This window comes from Aythya ferina (genome assembly GCF_964211825.1).
Source record: "Aythya ferina genome assembly, chromosome: 7".
NCBI classification, from domain to species: Eukaryota; Metazoa; Chordata; class Aves; order Anseriformes; family Anatidae; genus Aythya; species Aythya ferina.
This window is the reverse complement of record NC_140302.1, coordinates 34,507,408-34,529,526: the sequence shown is the minus strand read 5'-3', so window position 1 is coordinate 34,529,526 and position 22,119 is coordinate 34,507,408. Positions and strand designations below refer to the sequence as shown.

At 39.8% G+C, this 22,119-nt stretch overlaps 1 protein-coding gene across 2 annotated transcripts; it reads right to left on the bottom strand.

The window, feature by feature from the left end:
• Positions 1 to 904: 904 nt before the first annotated feature.
• Positions 905 to 21,291, bottom strand: EDRF1 (erythroid differentiation regulatory factor 1). Of its 2 annotated transcripts, XM_084526002.1 has the most exons (25): positions 21,191 to 21,291; positions 20,901 to 21,091; positions 19,787 to 19,853; positions 19,325 to 19,450; positions 18,703 to 18,827; positions 18,130 to 18,289; positions 16,772 to 16,873; positions 16,358 to 16,479; positions 15,286 to 15,397; positions 14,479 to 14,626; positions 14,286 to 14,394; positions 14,064 to 14,175; positions 13,045 to 13,305; positions 12,764 to 12,835; positions 12,501 to 12,651; positions 10,845 to 11,033; positions 9,645 to 9,845; positions 9,098 to 9,316; positions 7,970 to 8,193; positions 6,827 to 6,985; positions 6,424 to 6,573; positions 5,294 to 5,447; positions 4,922 to 5,037; positions 4,605 to 4,768; positions 905 to 1,760 (listed from the first exon to the last, which is right to left on the bottom strand). In XM_084526002.1, the coding sequence occupies exons 1-25, from the start codon at positions 21,257 to 21,259 to the stop codon at positions 1,589 to 1,591; spliced, it is 3,675 nt and encodes a 1,224-aa protein (XP_084382128.1). In that variant the 5' UTR covers positions 21,260 to 21,291; the 3' UTR covers positions 905 to 1,588. The 2 variants fall into 2 exon arrangements, with proteins under 2 accessions (XP_084382128.1, XP_084382129.1); XM_084526003.1 differs by lacking the exon at positions 16,772 to 16,873.
• Between the last annotated feature and the right edge of the window lie 828 nt (positions 21,292 to 22,119).

Here is a 22,119-nt window from a genome sequence, read left to right as displayed (position 1 = left end):
ACTGGGGATTTGGAAGTCAGTTCAAGTCCCCTGCAGTACTGCTCACATCTGTGGTGTTGAAACAGAAGACAGCTGGAAAAGACTTGTGTGAGCTAATGCTTAGGGGCAGAAGAAGGAGAGGTAGGGTCAGTCAGAGAAGAGCGAGAACTGGAAACAAGGTGTTCACTTGGGCTTGTGCTTCCTTGTATTATATGGTGAATATGTCTGGTATCTAAGTCATATCTAATTATTTGCCTTGTTCATCAGCTCAGGCCCTTTCTACAGGTCTCTCCAAGAGACACGATCTGTTCCCATCATTTCCAAGTAAGACATACTTATCACATTTAATGTAACACCATAAAAGAACAGCAAAGGCCTCTGACAGGAAAGGGGGTTGCCTTACATCTGCCTTGACCTACAGTGGCAAACAAGATAACTTGGAAGACTTGATCTGAACTAGAGGAGGTTGATCTAAGGGGGGAGGCAGAGCTGGCATTTGCTGTGACTCAGCTGACATTGCTTTGCTACCCTCAGCTCTGATGGTCATGAACATGCTGCTCCTACCCCTCCCCACTGCCAGGCTGCCTGAGGATACCAATTTCAAGCACAGTGCTTTTAGGCATCTTGCCTCAGAAACCTGTTTACATGTAAACTATACATTTAAGTGACAAATACATTTCTACCATCCAAAATGAGCTCTACTTCTCATTTGCAAGAGATTAAGTAAAGAAAAAGATTAAGTAAACGCACCCATAGAAAACCAAGAAGCAAGCCCCCCTTCCTTGTTTCAAAGTAGCAGCTGCCCTCCCTGCACTGGACCTTCCTCCCTCACCAAGTCTTACCTAGAACTGACCCTCTGTCGAACAGTTTGCTTCTGACAAAAGCAAGAAGGTCACAAGCAATGAAAACAAGGCACAAGGTTGCATAAATTTATTTAATAAATAAGAATTTATTTAAAAATAAGCTTTTATTTATTCACAGTTTCAAGTCTGAAAAACATAATACTATTCTCCATCAAGTCAAAACACAGCTAAAACCATTCATTCCTGTTGTAAATGAAATACCAGTGATGGCTAATATTTGCAAGGACCTTGCAAAGGTAGAAAGGCACCCATTTTTGTGCAGGACAGTCACTGCAATAAGAGAAACATGTCCACATATTCAACAGGAATCTCCTGGTACAACTTCAGCTCATGTTACTGGTTAAAGTGTTCCAATAAAGCTTTGCTTACAAAGTATATTTCATTAAATATCAAACCAGAGCAACTGTGAGATTACATTTTTATGCAAAATATTTGCCTCACTGCAAAGCCCATTACCTTTAAGAGAAAAATGTGCATTTCTCCAAGATAAGAAATTAAATTTAAAGTTACCCAGAACTCCAACTCTGCATTTCAAACAACGAAATGCTAGTAACCGAACCATTGTGGAACTCCCACAGGATAATAAGGATCTCCTGTTCTTTCCCAGGTGTACTGTGTAACAACGTAAGCAATATTCTTATCACCTTTGATAAATCCAAATATGAATCCAAATCCCACATGGGAAAAATTACCACTGATCCCACATAGATGCAAGGCACTATTTCTGCTCATTCGCAGCACTTCAGTCACTGAACTCCTCCAGTAGCAGCTTCACTACTTTGTGTCAGCTGCTCCAGTAGATTTAGGATTACCTCTATCCGCTCCAGCAGAGTCATGCTTTTGTTAGCAGTTGCACGCAACAGAAGAGAGTAAACTTGCTTGTTTGTTTTAAGAGTTATTTCTTCTTCACTAATGGCCCTGAAAAGGAAACAGGTAAAAGCTATTAATCTGACCACAATATTTAATTCTACAAATTGGCAAGGCAATTATTACACAATAACCTTGATGATCATCTCTTTGAAACCCCATGGTTGGTGCTTGGGTTTGGGGCTCCTATTTCCTTAGTTCTTCCTTCCTGCCCTTTCACAGCATTGCAGGCAGAACCTCTGCTTACACTGCAGGAGGGATAAGGAGTTCCAGTTTTTCTTCAGCTCCAGTCTGGCCATTTTATTAAGTTACAATCCCAAAGCATGTTGTAAACCCTCCAGTCGATGTCTCTGTGCCAAACCTCTGTATTTTGTCAGAGTTTGGCTAATCTGATCAGGCCAAATGCAAAGAGACACCTGAGCATTCATGAGATGCTATTTGCTCCTGTGCAGTTGCCTCCCATTTGCTCAGCCCTACAAACCACTACGGACATCAGCTTCCTGTTGAAGTCTGAAGCCCGTGATCTGGCCTCACTCTCAAGTTCCATACACCTAAATTACTTCCATGCGACAGAGACTTTTCCATGGCCAAAACCTTTACACAGAAGAGCTTTTCCCCTTTTCCCAGTCTGCAGTCAGAGCTCCCATTAATGTTTGTCAAAAGGAGAAAACTGATCTAAGTCACTTATCACACAAGTGCCAGCTTCTGCTTCAGCAGCGTCACCCCACGTTTAACATCCAAGACTAGTAACAACCCAAACAAGAAAAAAAAATGCTACTACTGGTATTGCAATTAAATCAAGAGTGCATGCATGCAAGTAGCAGTCAGTTTAATTATAAATGCTTCCGGAATTAAAAATTTAATTTGCTTTATCTTTTTTTGTAACACTTGGCAGAAATCAGATTCATTTATTAAACAGAACAGGTAGTCAAAAACAATAAAAGCCACTGAAATGCAAAGTATTTCCAGGATAAGCTACAAGAATTCCCAGAACAAAGCATTAATTTAAATTACTTCTTTCCTCCAATTTACACAGCCAAGTTCAGTTATGCTTATGCATTTAACTTCTAGAAGGTAAGACTGATTTCATTCAGTTTTATTGCTAGTCTGCAAGTTTCACTATCAAACAGCTTTACCACATGTTCTGCTCTCCGCCAGAATGCATCCAAGACTCTGAAATAGCATTCGTGAGCTCTAATTTCCTCCCTTTTCAGCTTGCCCATTATTAAAACCCAAGACAGACATCATTTTCTCCTTCTGTAAAGCTGAACTAAGGAAGCATATGGAAAGCCTATACAAGGCACTAGAAAGGTTAAATAAAAAGGTAGTTTTAAGCTGAGCCTCAATCCGCTGCTGTTCCAAGAAGTTTAAGACATTACACCAACACTCCCATTTCATGATGCTCGAGTTCAAACTGCAACCTGTTCCCTAGGTGAAACCTTCAGTACAAAGCCTCATTCAAGAGAGATTCAGTGGTAAGAAGTAAATGGAGATGAGTTTACACAACACTTGGCCAGGTCATGAAACCACAGAAGCAAACAGTTTATTCAGTTACCTGGGACATCTACTTGGTTACGTACAGGTTATACTTCAATCCTCTGCTTTTCACATATTCAGATTGCCACCTTGTGGAAACTCTTTTCTCTGAGTGAATGCACCTCAGCCATCACTAAAAGAGCATGCAGGCTTTCTTCTAGTCTGGTGTTTTTCTATTTGTCTCCTATCAGCAAACAACTTACTGTGCAAGATGAATTCATCTCACAATTTACTGCATCAGAGTAACACTTAACATCAGCAGCATTTCAACGTGATGAATGATTAACAACTTCAAACTTCATCTAGTAGAAGAAATAACAACTGCAGATTGCAGAAGCTACAGCAACATAACACATTTGCTGCTGAGGGGATAAAAGGTGTTCTCAGGATCCCCAAAGCAGAAACACACACATTCAAACCTAACCAACTGAAGCAATCATGATACAACAAATTACACTGCCACACCTGATCACAGCAACACTTCAAGGTCAACACAAAGAAGATAAGCCACGTGTGGCCGTGTGTGCTCTGAACTCCAGCAGCCAGACTGAAGATTGTTTCTTCTTGCACTCTATTAGGTATTAGAAAGATAACGACGAGCATTTTCCCCACGTACATCCTTCTGCTTACAGCACTACTGATGCACCTACGTTTATTCTGAAGCGTTCAGAATGTTCGGCATGTGCCCAGCAATGTTGTCACTGGTACATTTTATTATCAAAATCTACCTAAAGGTAAGTAGTACACAGCAGCTTCTCCCCTCACTACCCTTGAGGTATCCTGCCACAGATGAACACCAAATCAGTAAGACAAAGGACCCATTATAGATGTACCCAACGCACTGAGCAAACACTTCTATTTACAATAAATAGAGTCAAGACAGTGAGAAGTATGCCAGCAGCTTACAGCAGTACAAGTTAAACTGCTTTTTATCTCCATTTACACCTATGAACAGCAAGAGATTTATATCCTATGAAGGATAAGCTAGGTGCTTTATGCTCTCTGATACCTGCGATTTGTAACTGTATTGAGCTTTTTATACAACGAAAAAAATTACAACTTATTTTCTTGAATAGAGGCCATTCAGGCTAACGTTTTTTTTAATCTGCTCTCAGTCCTGGACTCCTATCAGGAAAGGAGAGAAAACTGCTGAGCCTAGGCACACACAGTGAAGGTGTTTCTTGGTCATACCCTCAGTTACACACAAACAAGAAACGTTCAAGCTTTAGGTGATCAATGAACACACCAAGTCTCCCCCAGAAAAGAATCACATCCTTTTGCATACCTAGGAATGTGCAGTTTGTACAGATTTATGTGCCCAAAGCACGTCAACACAACATGTATCAAGGTTCAACTTACCCACTCTTCTTTTTGGTTGAAGTTAACAGCTTAATGGATTGCAGGAGAAGGAATGACATTCTAGACTCAAAAATACTAAGTAGCTTCAATACTTCTTCCTTGTTAAGGCCAGTGGAGGAATCGTTAGTGGAGGTATTTTCAGTATTGCTCTCATCTTTACTTATCTACAGAAAGAGAAAAGCAAAAAACTTTGTATCATTTAAGCAGCTAAGTCAACCGAGAAGTAGACAAGCAACACCTTAATCACCAACTGACTGATTTTATGTGAATGCACCAGACACAGGAGCAGACAATCAGATAACTTGTCTTCTGTTTACCTGTTCACTCTCTGCTGCAAGCTCTTTTCTGATGAGCTGGAATGCACACTTCGTCTTAACCATAATATCGAGAGCCCCAAACAAAGTCTTTAGTTTTCCAGCACTGCTGTTCTGACCTGAAAACCAAGGACACTATTAACGGCTTATATTCTGGTTTGTGCTTTTTCTTTCATCCAAAAAGATTGAGAGTTCTCATTAAAAAAAGCACATACCATTTTAGTTGAACGAGAAACAGTAAAATAAAAGCCTCTCCTCTTCCAAAGAGGACTATTCTGAGAAGCAGATTACTCCTGCTTTCACGTACAGTTATTTAGAAGTGAAATAAGTCAACAGGATTTTAGAGGACTACTGCAGAAAGACAGTTAGACTTACTTGCCATCTGGAATTCTGCAAACGCCACTCTTTCCAGCTGCACACGAAGAAACTCACAGGGTGCATCCTTCAAGAGTTGAAAGAGTCTCACTGCTTTACTGTAATGGAGATCAGCAAGTACACGATGTTGTTTCCTCAAATGCTCATCACCAACCTGCACTCCGAATAGGGTACATAGTAAACGTCAGACGATTTGTATGTTCATGAAGTATCCATTAGAAAAAGTGTTATGGAAAACATGAGGTACCAACCATTCCTCACCTCAGTTCAAAACTGTTCAAAGTATCTGCACGCTTCTAGAATACATCACTACCCACCACCACTGAAGTTAGTGTATTTTCACAATTAACACTAACAAATCCACATCAAGTAGAACCAAGTTAATCATATAAAAAAAAAAAGCTAAAACACCACATGGCAATGTAGACGGGCATATCACTTCCTAGGGCTTTAATAAGTGATTAGCAGACAGCCTTCTACTGGATCGTTAGCAGACAGATCACAAGAGTGACTTGGAAGCAAAACCAAACTTAAGATAACTCATCAGCAGCAGCCTCTATTATTCTAGATAGCTTTGCACATTCAGGCTGAAACAAAACTCAAACACTCTATAAAGGACAGGATGGCCAAGGGGCAAGCTCACTTCTTGCTGCTTCCTGTAGAGGGGAAATAAAGAGGGAGGTAACAGTCTCTCCTCCCTGGTAACCAATGATAGAACACATGGGAACAGCACAAAGCTGCACAAGGGGAGGTTCAGACAAGACATTAGGAAGAATTTCTTTATTTTGAGGGTGGACAAACACTGGCACAGGCTTCCTAGCATGGTGGTTGATGCCCACGCCTGCCAGTATTCAAGAGACATTTGGATAATGCCCTCAATAACGTTTTCATTAGCTCTGGTCAGGCAATTGGACTCAGTGATCTTTATAGGTCCCCTCCAACTGAACTATTCTATCCTAGTCAAAATTAACAGCTTATTTGCAGATCAGTGTGAAATACATCTTTCTGGTTAAATCATTTAAATGAAGATATTCTAGCTCCAGGTAGACAGATAAATATCGATCTTCACAATCATTACACATTAAGCATGGAACCTGTACAGAAGAAAAGTGAACAGTTTGTACTAATACCTGATTTCTCAGGCAACTGTGGTACATGGAAGCAAGCCTGTGGTGGATGGTTGCAGCCCGATACTGGCAGAGAGGCTGCCGTGGGGACACCGTATCGACATCACAGTATTTCAAGGACTTCATCATGGCTTCACTAACTTCCTTCTCTATCTACAAGAAAAAACAAAGCCACTTTCATGTTCTAGTTTAAAGTAATCACACTATGTAGAAGTGTAAGGGTTAAATCTATTAAACAAAACCTAAAAACTTTATGACTAAAGCTTTATGGTTTGCAAGAACTACTTCATACAAGATTTTAATCTAATAAAGGTTTACAAGTTGTTCCAGTATCAGTTGTCTGCTGTTCAGTTTGTCAAGAAAATAGCTTATTTTATCAGATTTTGTTTCAAATCTTCTTCATTACCTGTTCCTGAGCCTTCCTAGATAAGGGAGCATAATCCTGCTGTAGAGTTGCCATAGTGAAGTACGTTGTAGACAGCTCCCAGTTCACAGAATCCCAAACAGCTGGATGCATGTCTCTCTTGCCGAGTGATCTTAATGCTCTCAGATAGTAGTCAATAGCCTACAGATTGTAAAATAAATGCATTTATAGTTACTGCTTGTAATGGTTATAAATAAAAGCTCATTTCCCTTTACCCATTCTCAAGGAATGATTTCAAAATATGCCTCAGCCTTTAGTATTTTCCTTATGCCCATTTTGGTCATAGTTTCAATCCTGACCAGTGCATTCCTTTCTCCTTTGCATGTACTATTGCCATCTGTTAAATATCAAGATCTGAATGTCACGACACTTCATGTATCAGAGCAATGGAATCAAACCTAAACACTGCCAAACCAATCTATTTCATTTTAAAAACCATTTCTCAGGATAAATACCAAAACATCAGAAGTGCCAGTTACGTTACAGAAAGGGCCAACTTTCAGATCTGTTATTGCAACTGTCCCTCCCAGGTACACTAATTACTTTTTCCACTCTCCTCAGTAATAAGCTATCAAGGGCTATTTAAAATTGTTCAAACACTATTTGAAACAAATCTGTGTCTAAGGAGTTATATGGTTCCTTCAAGCATAATACAAGTTTAAATGAACCAAAGAGAAATTATGTGGTTTTGTATCCTAGACACATTGTAATAGGGAAGAACGACTAGCCATTAAAAACATGCCACAGGGGACATCCTAGAAAAACAAACTCAGCCTCCTCTAACCAACACTGCAACATAAGAGAGGCAGCTTTAAGGAAAAACACACCCCTACACACCAAACAGCACAAGAAACAAGAAGAGATCAAGCTATTATGTTAAGGCCCATCATAATAAAACAAAGGCACCTCTAAAACATGCCTTTGGTAACTTCCACATATAATACATTATTCACTACAGCTATTCACTTCATTTTACATATTAAACATGTTGAGGAGACCCCATTATTTTGGGGCAGAAGCTCAGTGCTAGCCATTTTGCTCCGTATTTTTACACTTCCAAAGGGAAACATTCAGGAATGCAATTCCCCTCTACATTTAACTAACATGTCAGAAATAACACGTTACCTTATTATAATAAAGGGCCTCTTCTGGGGAAAACTCTCTTTTGAAGTCACCTTCAGTCGCACAGTGTGCTTGAGCACAAATTCGCATGAGTCTTCCCGTGTTGCACAGCAGGAGAGCAGCATTGGTTGCATCATCAATCGACTCAAAATTCTGAATTCCTTTTTCAAAGCAAGAGAAGCTTTTCTTCCAGAGTTGCTGCTCTGTCGTTGATACGTTCTTACTCACTGAGGTTAAAAATGCATGACTTATCAGCAGTTTAAATTCTCAAAAAATGCTGAACAAACACTTCTATTGTTTTCTAACAGGTTTATAAAGATGGTCTTCTAGAACTTAAATGTCATAAAAATATTCTGAAAACCCAATTTCATGGAAAAACAGTCAATACCAGAAGTGCACTACACATAGTATATGTTAGAAAAAATTATGTTAACAACAAAAATTGTAAATTAGCGGAATAAAACATATTATAAATGCTTTTTCCCCCACTACAGTAATATTCAGGATATAGCAGTTGCTCCTACGATCCTGCTGTATGAAATAAGCAAGAAGTGATTTTTACAGACAAGTGATATTCAGTATTAAGGTTTTTACTTCAGCTAAATAGCAGTTCTGCAAAAACACGATGATGAAAAAAATCACCATAATCTGCTTCAAATATTAGACAGATCACAGAACACAGCCAGCATTTAGGAGTATTTACACTGAACCACCAGTGTCTAGTTCATTCCAGTTTAAATAACTAGTACTTCTAGACTTTTTTTTTTTATTTATTAAAAAAGCCAGCCACCAAACAAAAAAAAAAAACAAAACAAAAATTTCTGGAGGGCATTCAACCTATTCTGTAAGAATCTCTCCAAGGCATCCCATTATTCAGTTTAAGTTCAATTAATAAAGTATACAAGCCACTGTCTGGATCATATAACGGACATTAAATTATGATGTCCATTATAAATTATAATGGATGTTAAATCAATAGCATCATTTTTAGAAAAATACTTACTACAAAGCTCTTTAAATGTCATCTTTATAATCAGGAATGCTCACCATTTCCCACATTACTACTGCACATAATCATTGTTCTAGCTCAGTGAAACAGTGTGCAGTAAGAAGTAGAAAAAGAATGCTTACCCACTCTTTCAGTCTGCACTGCAGCAGCCTGGTTCATGTAAAATACTCCAATTTCATTCCTGATGTTACCCATCCTCTTCAGCACCTGTACGTGCTGCTCAGGATTTTGCTTTTTTAAATTACTGAAGAGTAAGATTTCATAAGCTGCTTCGTAACATTTACAGCTGACTGAAAGTTGGCATTCCAGGTCTGTAGACAAGTCAGTAGCCCAAGCAAACACTAGAAGACAGAAAACAAAGCCTGCCTGTCAAACAGTAATTACAAATAAATGCAGGTTTATGATAGTCTAGATGAAGATGACCAAAGTATAAAACTGTCAGGATGACTACATGATTTCCACACCCAAGCAGAATCTATCCAATAGATAAACAATTTACATCTTCAGTTGGTTTACAGCTCAGGCATGCCATGCAGGATCTTGATAACCCCTGTCCTTCTGACAGGCATAAGCTTTCTCCGAATAAAGCAATGAAACATAATGAACAGTGAAATTACTTTGTCTGCCATACAGCTGGATCATGACAGCTCTCTTATATTGGTAGCATACCTTGGCAGCTGGATTCTCTGTGAAGACTGTGTAGTATTTCCTGATCTTCCTTTGTCTGGTAGTTATATTCTTCAAGATACGCTGCTCTGTTGTTTGCGTTTTGAGCAAGCATTAACTGGATATCTCCACAAAGCGTTAAACACTGACAAAGAAATACTAATACTTCAGGAAGCATGCTGGCACAGAGACAACAGTAGGTATCTATTAGAAAAAACACACGGGTGAGGGAGGGGGAAAGAGAAGAGAATCACACTTCAGAAGTTTTGACAGTCTGACAGCGCAATTGGTTTTATGTTACTTGTCACGTTTATTCTCCGTATCCAGACAACACATGTCCTCCTAAGAACTAACCTATTTCAAAATCTTGTTCTACACAGCTGACAGCTTCAGAAGAGTGACTGTTTTGTTAAAGATGAGCAGACTGACAATTACAAATACTAATTTCAGATTTCAATCTAAAACCATGGAAAACCAAATTTCTACAGACCAACTCAAGTCAGATACAGCCTGAAAAATTGTTTTTCAAATGGCACAGCTTAAATTTGAGTCTTTGGAAGACTGAAAAGCTGAAGAATGTTTTGAGTTATAAGCATATTGATGCTCTAAGTAAAGATCGTGTTCTTGTTTGCTATGTGTTCTTTCATATACACGCCCACCACCCTACAAATATGGAAGCAAAACAGCAGTACTGCAAGCAGTAAGTTGATGACATTTTCTGATTACTTAATGTCCTAAACAGCCTGATTTCCCCTTTTCCGTTTTCCTTGGTAATACATCAGGATGTCATTCATTTTAGAGGAGCATCCAATCGAGTTTGGTATTTTTGAAAAATCTGGTAAACATTTAGATGAAATGGGAACCAGCAGGCATTGCCAGAGAGTAACCTGCTTGCAGTGGCAGCACTAAGAACACAGAATGCTACCTCTGTCTTGAACCAGGGCTGAATGCTCCCATCTTCAGTGCTCTGAAGTTTAAGATTGGTGCCTTAAGTTTATCACTGCATCTAAATAAGAGTATTTTTCCTCCAAACAGAGATGGGTGAGTTATTCTTACTACAGCCTTCTCTCCAGAGCACTGAGCTAGACACTTAAACAGGCATCAGACTTGTCACTGCATGCCACTAGGCTAAATCATGCAGAGGAGTATTTGATATTGTGAAAGGTATGTACAGTCAGCAGCACTGATGACAAACTAACTTACCGTGGCACTGTAAAGCCAGCTTGATGTATCGTAACGCTCTCCCATATTTCTGTAGAATCATAGCAGCATCAGACAGGACATAATAAGCCTTCGATGATTTCAGAATGAGCTGGAGCTTCATTTTATATTGCCATGATCCGGGAATCATTCCTGACTGACTGGAATGCTTACCCTTCTGAAAGGAGCCCACTGTAACACAAACGGAACCTGATCAGTAAGTCTCATGGCCCTAACATAAGCCACAGGTGTGGCCCAACTTCACCAGTACACAGGCTGGATGCAAATTGCCATCACACAGCTCTACACAAGGATACCACCTTGCCTGCTGCTGCATTTTTCTTCTGCAAAACAGGCTCAGCACATGGAACTTTTTCATTTATTTCACCTAACAGGATGCTAGAATACAGCGAGTACAGTGCCAGTGCAGCTAACCTTCCCTGTTCTGAACAGCTTTTGAAACACTGGTGCAACAACCAGGACTCTTCCATACAGTAGCAGTAGAAGAGAATTAGTAAGTCACAGGCATAATTTGCTGTGTTTTCTGCCAAATCCCTTTGATATGTTCTGTTTTTTATTAACATCTCAAACTAAGGAAGTCTCCAACACCAAGGGAGCTGATAACCTAGTCATTCCTACAAGGCCAATGCCCTTCTCACACTAGCTCCAAGACATCCTCAGCATAAGACAAAGAACATTCCTTCTTTGGTGCTGCAGTAATTATGGAACCAGATAGAAGAAGCCACTGACTTTAAGCACATTAGAGGTCCTGATGCCAAGGGACTGAACTTTGCTGTCCTGACAAGCAAGTCTGAAACAGAATAAGAGGCTAAGTAAAATTTTGAGGATCTGTGCAATATTTACATCCCACATTACCCAGGAAACACTTGTTTCTAAATAAAAAAGTTATCATGTGGGCACTCTCCTTTCCAGCTGGCAAGCAGCTGCAGTGTGTCATCAGCTCCAAACAGCAGAGACAGAAGATAGAGCCTGGCTGCAGCCGAGCTGAAATCAGCACACTGTTCTTACTGAGCTGACCCCAGTCAAATTTTTCCAGTAGATCTTGGTAAAAACTAAATCATATATTCCACATTAGCAGTACTGTGCAGAATTCACGCAAGCTCAGTGCATCTGAACAACTCTATCAGAAACTTGCATTCTGTGGTCAAATATCTGATATAAACTAAGAAAGCATTAGTACATCTCCAGGTCATTAACATTCATGAAAAAAAATTTGGAATAGAAATAAACGAAGAAGAGAGACTACTGAAACTAAAGCAACACACCACCACCCCCCAAAAAAATAACACGCACCCTCCAGACAACTTACAGTGCTCCCCACACCAAATCTACTGAGGCCCAAACTACTAAGTCCTTATGGAAATCATCTGGAAGCCACAACTAAAGATCCAACAACATCATGTGTTTAAACAATAAAAGATGCTTTGATATGCAAAGTCTCCCAAATGCACTACTCTCTTTGTATTTAAAAAGAGAATAGACCACGTCCTCTAATTTTGTTTTTATGCAGTATGCATTTTTTTTGCTTATACAACAGTGTAATTAGCAACCTACAAGTCTGTTTTGACAAACAAAACAGAGTAGCAGCAGTTTGTGTTGGTACTTGAAAGGTCTTATTTGCACAACAATACAACTTACTTTTGTCCAAAAATAAGGCCATCTGTTTTTCCAGACACTCAGGACCACCACTGGTGGATTCATCTTCATATTTCAAAGGGATTGGCGTGCTGGGGTCAGCTGCAGGAAGGTCACTCTCTTTTTTAACACTGCTGTCAACAGACTTCAAACCCTACAAGAAGAAATGCTTTAATTCACCTTGAAAGCAATACTGCACAAATACTGAAGACACCAAGAATTGTGTACCAGGTGAAATACTAATAGAAATATGACAGTAAGCTTACCTCCAGGACATAGCTAAGCACCAGCCGGCAGCGTTCCTCAGTGCCATGGCAGACAGGAAATGTACAGCTAGGCTTGATGGAGGGGGGGCAACAGGGGAGAAACAGGAAAAGAACAGAAGTTCAAAATACAAAATATCAAAGTTAGCAGCCAGAAAAAACAATTAACAGATTGCAGTAATAGGTTTCTATTACTAAAACTAACAGGTAACTGAATTTTGATAACAAAGCTTGCTGCATCACAGCTTTCAAGAAACCCCTTAAAAATCTACAATTTCACTTACACGTATTCGATGAACAGACTTGTATTTTTCTGGTACTGATAACTCTCCAACAGATTTGATTATAGCCACTGCTTTATTGTCATCTGGTGGATCAGAACTGTTACTGTAAGAACCGTTTTCATCACTGTCTGGCATTTCTTCTTCTTCTTCACTATAACTTTCATCAGAGTTTCCATTTATAGGGAAGTCTGTACTGTCTTCTTTTTTAGGTTCATCCAACTGAAAAAGCTCTGATAACATGTAGTTTGCTGAAGCAATTATCTTTTTAAATAAGGAAAGAAAAATCAGTGATTTGTTTTCAAGTTAAGTTTTTCTGTTGATGGGCAACATCAATATAATTTGTCTTAGGCTGTATTTACAGGTAATCAACTACCTAACTGTACTGTTTGCTCCTTAGACTATGTTCTCATGGTGTTTGACCATGTTTCAGTGCTAAATTTTTAAGCAACACTTATGCTGTCTTCACTGATTTATGTCGTCAACAATTTGTATGTGCACACAGACCCTGCAGTCAAGCTTGCCCACATTCGTTTTCACCCACCTTACAGATGAAAATGAAAGATGAAATCCCCCAACTTCTAGAGAGCAATAATATTCCTTACAAGAAGTTCTAAGCTGTTTTCTTTCTACCTCAAGTTTACTCACAGCCTAAATTCTTGCTCAGATAGCTCTCACATTCCTATGAGGAGAGGAATTTTTGACACTCAGAGATGAGTCACACTGCATCAAGTCTGCTAGAAAATTTGGGTCAGATCTGGTTAAAAAAATACACCACACATACTGCCTTAAAGTGATCATATTTTAGGCACCTGGACCTCAAATTGGCCTGAAAAGTTTAAGTGCCTAGGCTCCACCTCAACTTAAGGACTCCTGCATACCTCAAGGATTATCCAAACATTAAGCAATAAATTTCAGGCTTCAAGTTTTGGATTTAGGCATCCTAACAGGGAGGGATTCGACTGCCAAAAGAGACTTCTCCATTGTATTTACACAAAGATACATGAACACATTGTTCTTACTTGAGGATGTCTGCCGTTGTCCAGTAACTTAAGACAATTAAGAAGCAGTGTTCTGATAGTGCCATAGTGCTTTTTGTTCTGGTTTTTCTTCAGCATCATATTGCAAGCAACTCTAAAAGAAAAAGTTGAACAAATTAGTGATCCCAGGATAATTTCTTTGTGTTAGAAGGAAACAAAATATTTGAAGCAAGTTTAAATCTTTAAAGTTATTTAAAAACTCACTTGTACAGAAGAATTGCCACTGGCATTGTAAAAGGATTTTGGTATTTGTCTTCTGTTTCTTCACAAAGGGTGGTTAGGTCATAGAGCTTTACTATATCACTCCCACTTGCTGAAAGGCAAGACATTTCATTGATCAGCATGACATTAACATATATATTTTTTTTTTATTTTAAGTTTATCTAAATTTACTTACCCTTAAATAACCAGTAAGTATGTCCTTCTTTGGTGCAATTTGATTTCAGAAAAGATAAGATATTTTGAGCAATATCTTTTATCACTTTGGTAGAGAAATTAGAGTTTTCTAAATTGGGAATATCTTCAGTCTTGATCATTTCATATTTCTGCAAGGAACACATTTTAAAAACACGATAAGGAGGCTTTTCTGCTACTACCACACCCAAATCTATAGGTCAATGTCTCTATTAACTGCTTAAAGAAACAGTCTACTATTATGATACAGCGTCAAAGTAATTTTTATGACTTCAGCTTTTATTGAGCAGTGCTATCAAGATATGCTTGCTTTTAAGGAGAGCTCACTGCTATAATAAACTTATGACTACATAAATAGAAACCAAAAGGTGAGAAAGAAGTTGTGCAGTTACAACATCTACCCACTACTTCAGTGAAACTTAGTCAGCAGCTACACGCTACCAGGTGCAACAAACGAACCCAGCTGGTATCTGTAGGCTATCGTAAAACAGTAAATATAATTAAAACTTAAAAAGCATGCAAGTGAAAAATCACAGGTTCTAAGATGCAAGAAAATGGTTTATTTCTGCAGCTAATTTTTTTGGTCTTCAAACATCTGTGCAAGTAAGAACCTTACATGCATGGAAGAGAGGAAAAAAGGATAAAATGTTTTCAGGTAACATTGCAGAACGAGAAGCATTTACACAAAGTTTTTTAATCTTTGTCAGAACAGTAAGATTAGAAAGAAACCTATTACAACTGCAACAATCTCAGAAACTGAAGTAGGCATAAAGCCAAGAGCCAGGCTTACCTGAACAATTCCATTAACATGAAAGCACATCACAAGCTCTGGTACATTGCATATTAAGTTGTCCAACCAATAGTCAATTCCTGTTAACACATTTATTGGCTTGTTGTTATCCCTAGAAGCAAGTATTTCCAGTGTTATTTAAATCCCTGTTTACGCTCCAGAAAACATGGTATGTTTACTAATGGGATTTAAGTCACCTTAGTGGAAGAATATTAAATCAATTATTTGTGAATTGTTTTAAGATAACAAACAAGGAGTTGCATCAAATAAAACAAATGTAGTGATCTCTCCAACAGAATACATTCACATTCCCTCAGCAGTTTTGAGTTTTTGCCTACACTTAGATTGAAGCTTTAACAAGCTTCACATGTCACACTATTACCAAAATAGTAAGTACTTCTAAAGGAATGGCAGCATTAGCAGCATCTAATTATAGTGCAAGCCTTCTTCCAGACCTTCCAAAATTCCTTTCAAAGCAAGATTGTTAATTTCTAGATGTGTCTTAAAAAGATGACAAATACACCAAGTATGTTTCAAGCTCTTGCTCATTCTCTGCCTATGCACGAGCAGAAACAGAAAGACCAATAACCAAGTAATCATCATAAAGCATTTTTGAACAGAAAACAGTCAAAACACACAAGTACTATTGTCACAAGTTTTGAGTACTTATGAAGTGCCTAACTAGCAGTTATTGAAATTCAGAATTCCAGTAAATGGTACTGCCATCTCTTATAAAAATAGCAATAGATGAAATTATGGACATAACGTTTTAACGTTCAAATGCACGCTAATGTGAGGAAAGGTTGCAAACAGCCACTACTTTCAAATAAAGATTTAGAGCTAGAAAAAAGCAGCAGAATATCTCAAGTCCCAGTGCAGTAGCACAGCTATGAGACTTCCTGTTTACCAGCACTTCATAATGCCATTGCCATTTAAGTCTAAAGCATGAATTTTCTTCTTTAAACTGCGTGTAAGAGTTAAGAAACACAAGACCAGCAGACAGTTAAAGAGGAAAGCAAAGCAAAACTCAGTCAAGGCTGGCACATACAAACTTGTTAACTTCAAAATTCACCTGAGACGCAAGCTCACAGCAGGGTATCTCCCACCTCCAAATATAGGCATGTTTGATCCTACTAACATGTGGATGTCTTCGAAGGTCCACAAGATGTTACGGACAAAGTCATTTTTAAGTCCCTTCATTAAGAGAAAAAATGGTCTATAAATCACTGGTATAAACACACGTTCTCTGTGACAATCTGCAGAATTACAAGAAAGCAAGATGCAAAAGCAGCAAATAAAAGACAGCACAAAATGAACTATGCTATGCAGTCACGTTAACTTAAAAGACTGAGATCACAGATGCCACAAAAGCTACTTCTACAGGGGACTTAGCTTTTCTCTTGGCTCCAATTTAGACCAAATTTTTTAAAGTGTTGAATTAAATTGGGACGGTTGTGTTTGAGCTCAAATTTCACATATAGCATACCTGACTGTTTTCCCCGTCATTGAACAAAGTAGTCAGGTTTTGTTCTTTGGGGGCTGAGGCCACATGCCCCACTATATATGAGGGTTCAAGAGGCACACTTCCCTGTGAAGAGCACAAGGATAAGGAGTGATTCTGCTGCTGACGTAAAGCTAGGCCATAGAAAAAGATTATATATTCTGAACAACAAAAGCACAGGAAGCAGAAACCTTCACCTCCACCGTCTTTAAATAACACATTCAACTATAAAAAGCCTTTAGTCAGTGACTAGAACGCTTCTTTAGCTATGGCTAGTACCAAAACTTTTTTTTTTTGTATTCTGATAGGCCTTAGAAAGTTTTTGTAGAAATGCTATTACCCCCAGAATCTGCACTAGATTATCAACCTTGAGAATGTAAATCCTCTAGGCTGACATCTTGTAAAGAAGTCTAAAAAGAGTCACTGCACAAATGCACACAGCTTTTTTACAACAGAGTCTGCTTTGTCAATTAATTCCTAAAGAAGGTGAGAAAGAAGAGTAGCCCTTTAGGTAGGAGCATCGAAGTACTGAACTATTTCTCCACTTTAAAATATTATTATATCAGAACACATACAGTTATAATTTTATGACCAATGCAGGTTAGAGCCTTCATAATTTACCTATCCAAATCACTTGGCATACCTTGTGGTAATACTGTTTACCATAGTAATTATAATCTAGGTATGCTCAATACAACAGGTATTTTGGCCTCTCAAAAATGTAATTCCTATAGTGCATTATTCAAAGAAGAGAGGAATTTCCTATATTCCTAAATAAGCTTAGCCACAGATAAACCCTGGATTAAAGCCCAGCTTGTTGTATAAACACGTAACACAAATGGAAGGGAGCTGTATCATCTCACAGCAAGTACACATTAACTGTTTTGCAAATATTTTCACAGATCCATGTTTTGCCCATCAACAATAAATTCAGGGACAGAGAATTTATTTTAATGGCAAACTAAAAAACCCAAAAGCTCAGAGCCTTAAGCTTCTATACACACCACCTAGCTATCAAGTTTTCCTACTTCCACATGAAATCATTGATAACTACACTTATCTATATGTAGTCCTTCAGAAATAGGTATGTGTATATGTAAATGTGTATAAATACAGATTGAGTACTACAACGACAGAAAAAAGTTACTTCTGAAATTTGGAGCGCTGAAATACTGGCATGAGCTAAAATGCACGTACTGACAAGATCTAATGCCTTAGTCCTGCCTCTCAGACAAAAATATTTTAGTAGCACCTCTGAAAACCTGTAATAATCAATATTCTATAGGGAATACAAATACTCTCTATGAAAGCTCGTGTGTCCTTTAAAACGCTATTATGCTAACCTGGTTAGAGGCACCTGGATCTTCAGATAACGAAGAAGGCATTTCAAATGGAGCTGGCCAGGAGGCCCGTCCTGCTTCATCACCCTCACCTGGAACAGGACCCTCCTGGTGCTGTTTTGAACTGGAAGGAACAGGCTGAGCAGCTCCATCACCATTAATGCTGACAAAACATTAAGAAGTAAACAATACACAATGAGAATGTGCTACACGATTTAAGTTTGATGCAGTAGTCTCAGACAGCTTTGGTAACGTGCTTAAAGATTGGTATATTGACCAGATTTACAGCATAGTGGCAGCTGTCACTATACCTAGTATGTTTCTTTCAAATCAATTTCAGTTTTCAGAAGGAGTATTGAGATAGGACATTAAGTCACATTGTTTATTTTATACTGTAGTATTTTAAAATACTGCAATGCCTATTAAAAACATTTACATGTTATTTCACGATCTCACTCCGCAGTTTCCTGCGTATAAAGCAGTAAATAAGACAGACCAATTCTAACATTTACTTCAAGAGAGGAACTGAGGCAGAAGTTGGTGCAGAATTCAACACTCATGCAAACATAAGGTTACCTGTAATACAAAAATTTGGAAAGTATAGCCTTCTGGTACCAGTGTTCTTTACTCTTCTTTTTTCGTTGCCACTTCTGATCAATCAGCCTTTGATAAAACTCTTTCAGCCACGTCCAGTCCCCTGTCTAGTCAATATCAAAAATATAGAATTAATATCAAGAAAGATCTGCAAATTAAACCAAGTACCTTATTGCAACTGAAAATTACTCCAAGGCTAAATTCTTGAATTGCTCATTTATTGAAAATGTATCTTCTGGAAAAGTTATGTTCCAAAGAAATCAACTTTTAAGAAAGTCAGATACAAGGCAAAAAGACTACATAGTAACAAATGATTAGTGATAAAATTAGTGAAATAGCACAACAATATAGAGGCAATTATAAGAAAGACTGACATGGAATTTTACTTCTACAATACTGTAAATAGAAAGACATCAGATTCTCCATCGCAGTTACTGGTTAAACCAATTGCTGCAGAATAGCAGCATATGCTTCAAGTAGATCTTCAGTACTAGCATATGGTTCTCAGAAGTTTTGCTACATATATGCTTTCTTGCTGGCTACACTATTCCCAAAATAATGCATTTTGACCATATGGCATACTTAAAACAACACAAATGTTAACCTGAGATGATCTCATGAAGAGTTCTTGAATATCTAGCTCATCCAACAAGAGCGTCCGCCCAATGCGATGCACTGCCATGCTCACGTGTGACTTGCTGTATGGTATCTTCAGAAGCTTTTTAATATTCTTGCAGAAGAAAAGAGAACAAAGATTACATTCCATATAATTATACTTCATCATAAAATCACAATTCTCAGGGAACTGGAAGCAAAGAACACACTCCTAACATTGGAGTTTGGACAGAGATCTGAGTAACAAGCTGTCCAAAATAAACACAGATAAGTGAGTGTGTCTCTCTTTTTCTTCCTCTGAATCATCTAAGTTCTGCAAAGTGTTTCAGCAGACCTATACTTTTCCTCACAGAAAAACTTTCCTACAAAGATGACAGAAGCCATGACAGTACTTTACAATAAGGTCATAAAACACAGAACTTTGAATGACATAACTTCCAACTACACATACCTCTGAATCAGACACAACGTCCACATCATTGCCAATGGAGTCAATGAAGTCATACGCCATCCCAAAGCTACAGAGAACAGTACAGGTTAATTTAAATGCAATGTCACATTAAACACAGACCTCCTTGTTCTCCAAAGGAGGTCAACCCTCTGAAAACTTTTTCCTTAATAAAAAGTAGAGTCTAGCTAAACATTACCAGGATCGGTGAGATCTAAAGTTAGTTAGCAAAACCATTTTGACATCCCACAAGTTCCCCAAATACATCATTGGAAGTGCTTAAATCCAAGTTCAAGATATGCTAAAAAGCTGTTTTGTTGAAATCAAGGCAATCTGAAATATTAAACAAGTTGTGTACCACTTAAAATTTAAACCGCAAACTGCTAAGTTTCACTAGCTAGCTGACTGAGCATGAATTTGCTTGATCAGCACCAATTTAGGAATTATTTCTGAACTCCATGAACTCACCTCATTCAACTAATTAGCAAACACAGAGGATTGGACTTAAACACCTTTCAATGCCCCTTCCAAACGTTAACGTTCTGTGAAACACCCGTACAGAAGGGTGACACTGCTTTTTTGAGCTCGCCCTTTATATTACCATAGGGGTTCACTGACAAGAGTATGAAGCTTTTTTTCTTTTTTTGCTTATTAGCTTATTTCTTAGATTAAAAATATAAGCTGAAGAAGCTTAAAATATAAATTAGCTTATTTCTAAAGCTCCCGAACAGCCATAAGTGGGCTCCTTGGCTACCCAGGGGTACTGGATTTGTCCCATTTCCATCCCTGACGGAAAGCAGAGCAGCTAGCTGAATCAGGCTCCTTTCCAATCAACTGACAGCAGCCAACCAGAGAAACACGTGAAGCTGGTGTCACTTTAAGATAAATCTTTAAAAAAGTTAAGATCTATCAGTAAAATTGGTGTTATTAATCGTTTAGAAAGGAAGCAAGGTTACAGCATAGAGAGCGGGTAATGAAAAAGTAGAAGAAGTGTCCAGAAAAAGCAGCATGCAGTTGTTATAAATAGAGTCTTTACTAAGAATTCTGCAGGGTCTGAGCTCGCTGATAGATTTATCATTAAAGACAGACCAAAAAAAGCCAATTCTGGCGCACCCACCTCGAGAAAGGCGTGCTTTTCTTGCTGCTGCCCAGGATGGCCGTGCCCGCCGGCCCCAGCCGGGCGCTCTCCCTCAGCCAGTTGGCGGGGGGCAGCTTCAGGTCGGTTTTCTCCTGCAGGCGGGCGAAGGCGGCCTGCGGCGGGGCGGAGGAGTACTTCACCACGGCGCTGCTCTTCACCGCCAGCGAACCCTGCTCCCCGGAGAGAGGCTCCGTTTAGAATTACCGGCAATTACCGCCCGCACCCGTCATTAAGAGCCTGCCCTGCCGCTGCCCGGCCCCGTTAGTTACCTGCTTGGGCTCCTCCGCCTCACCTCCCCGCGGGGCCGCGGCCGGCCCGGGGCGGCGGGGCTCCGCCATCTTGTGCCCGCCGCGGGGCTCCCTCCGGCGGCGGGGGCACGGCCCCAGGGTGACGTCACGGCTCCACGTCACGGCGCCGCCACCGCCTCTCGCGCGCTTCCCCGTGAAGTCCCAAGAGGCGGCGGAGGGCGGGAGGCGGCCCCTAGGGGGCGGGGCGGAGAGAGGGGGGGGATCGCGACATGTCGGCACTGTGTCGAGCTGAATTAGGCTCGTTAGGGGTGAAAAAGCCCCACAAAGTCACCTGGTCCTAGCACCAGTGTCCCCACTGAGCTGTGTACCCAAGCACCACGTCCAACCCCTCCCTGAACACCCCCAGGGACGGTGCCGCCACCACCTCCCTGGGCAACCCGTCCCAACGCCTGGCTGCTCGTCCTGAGGAGAAATGGCTCCTCATTGCCAGTCTAAACCTCCCCTGGAACAACTCAGGCCATTCCCTCTGCTCCTATCACTGGTTACCTGTGAGCAGAAGCCGACCCAGCTCCCCACACCTCCCTATCAAGCAGTAGCAGTGAGCAATGAGGTCTCCCCTCAGCCTCCTCCAGCCCAAACACCCCCAGTGCCCTCAGCCACTCCTCGCAGGAGTTGTGCTCCGGCCCTTCACCAGCTTCGTAGCCCTTCTCTGGACACATTCCAGGGCCTTGATGTTGTAGTGAGAGGCCCAGGACTGAACACACTGAAAGGACAGGCTGTCTGGGCATGCAGTGGGGCTTTTGGGCATGCTGAGAGGGTGCAGCGTTAGGGAAACCATCTGGAAACCTACAGGCACCCTAGGTACGGGGTAACAAGCTGTGGCATGCTGGCCTCAGCTTGCACTCCAAATTTGGCAGAGGCTTAGCTGTGAAGTGTTAAGCGAATTACGC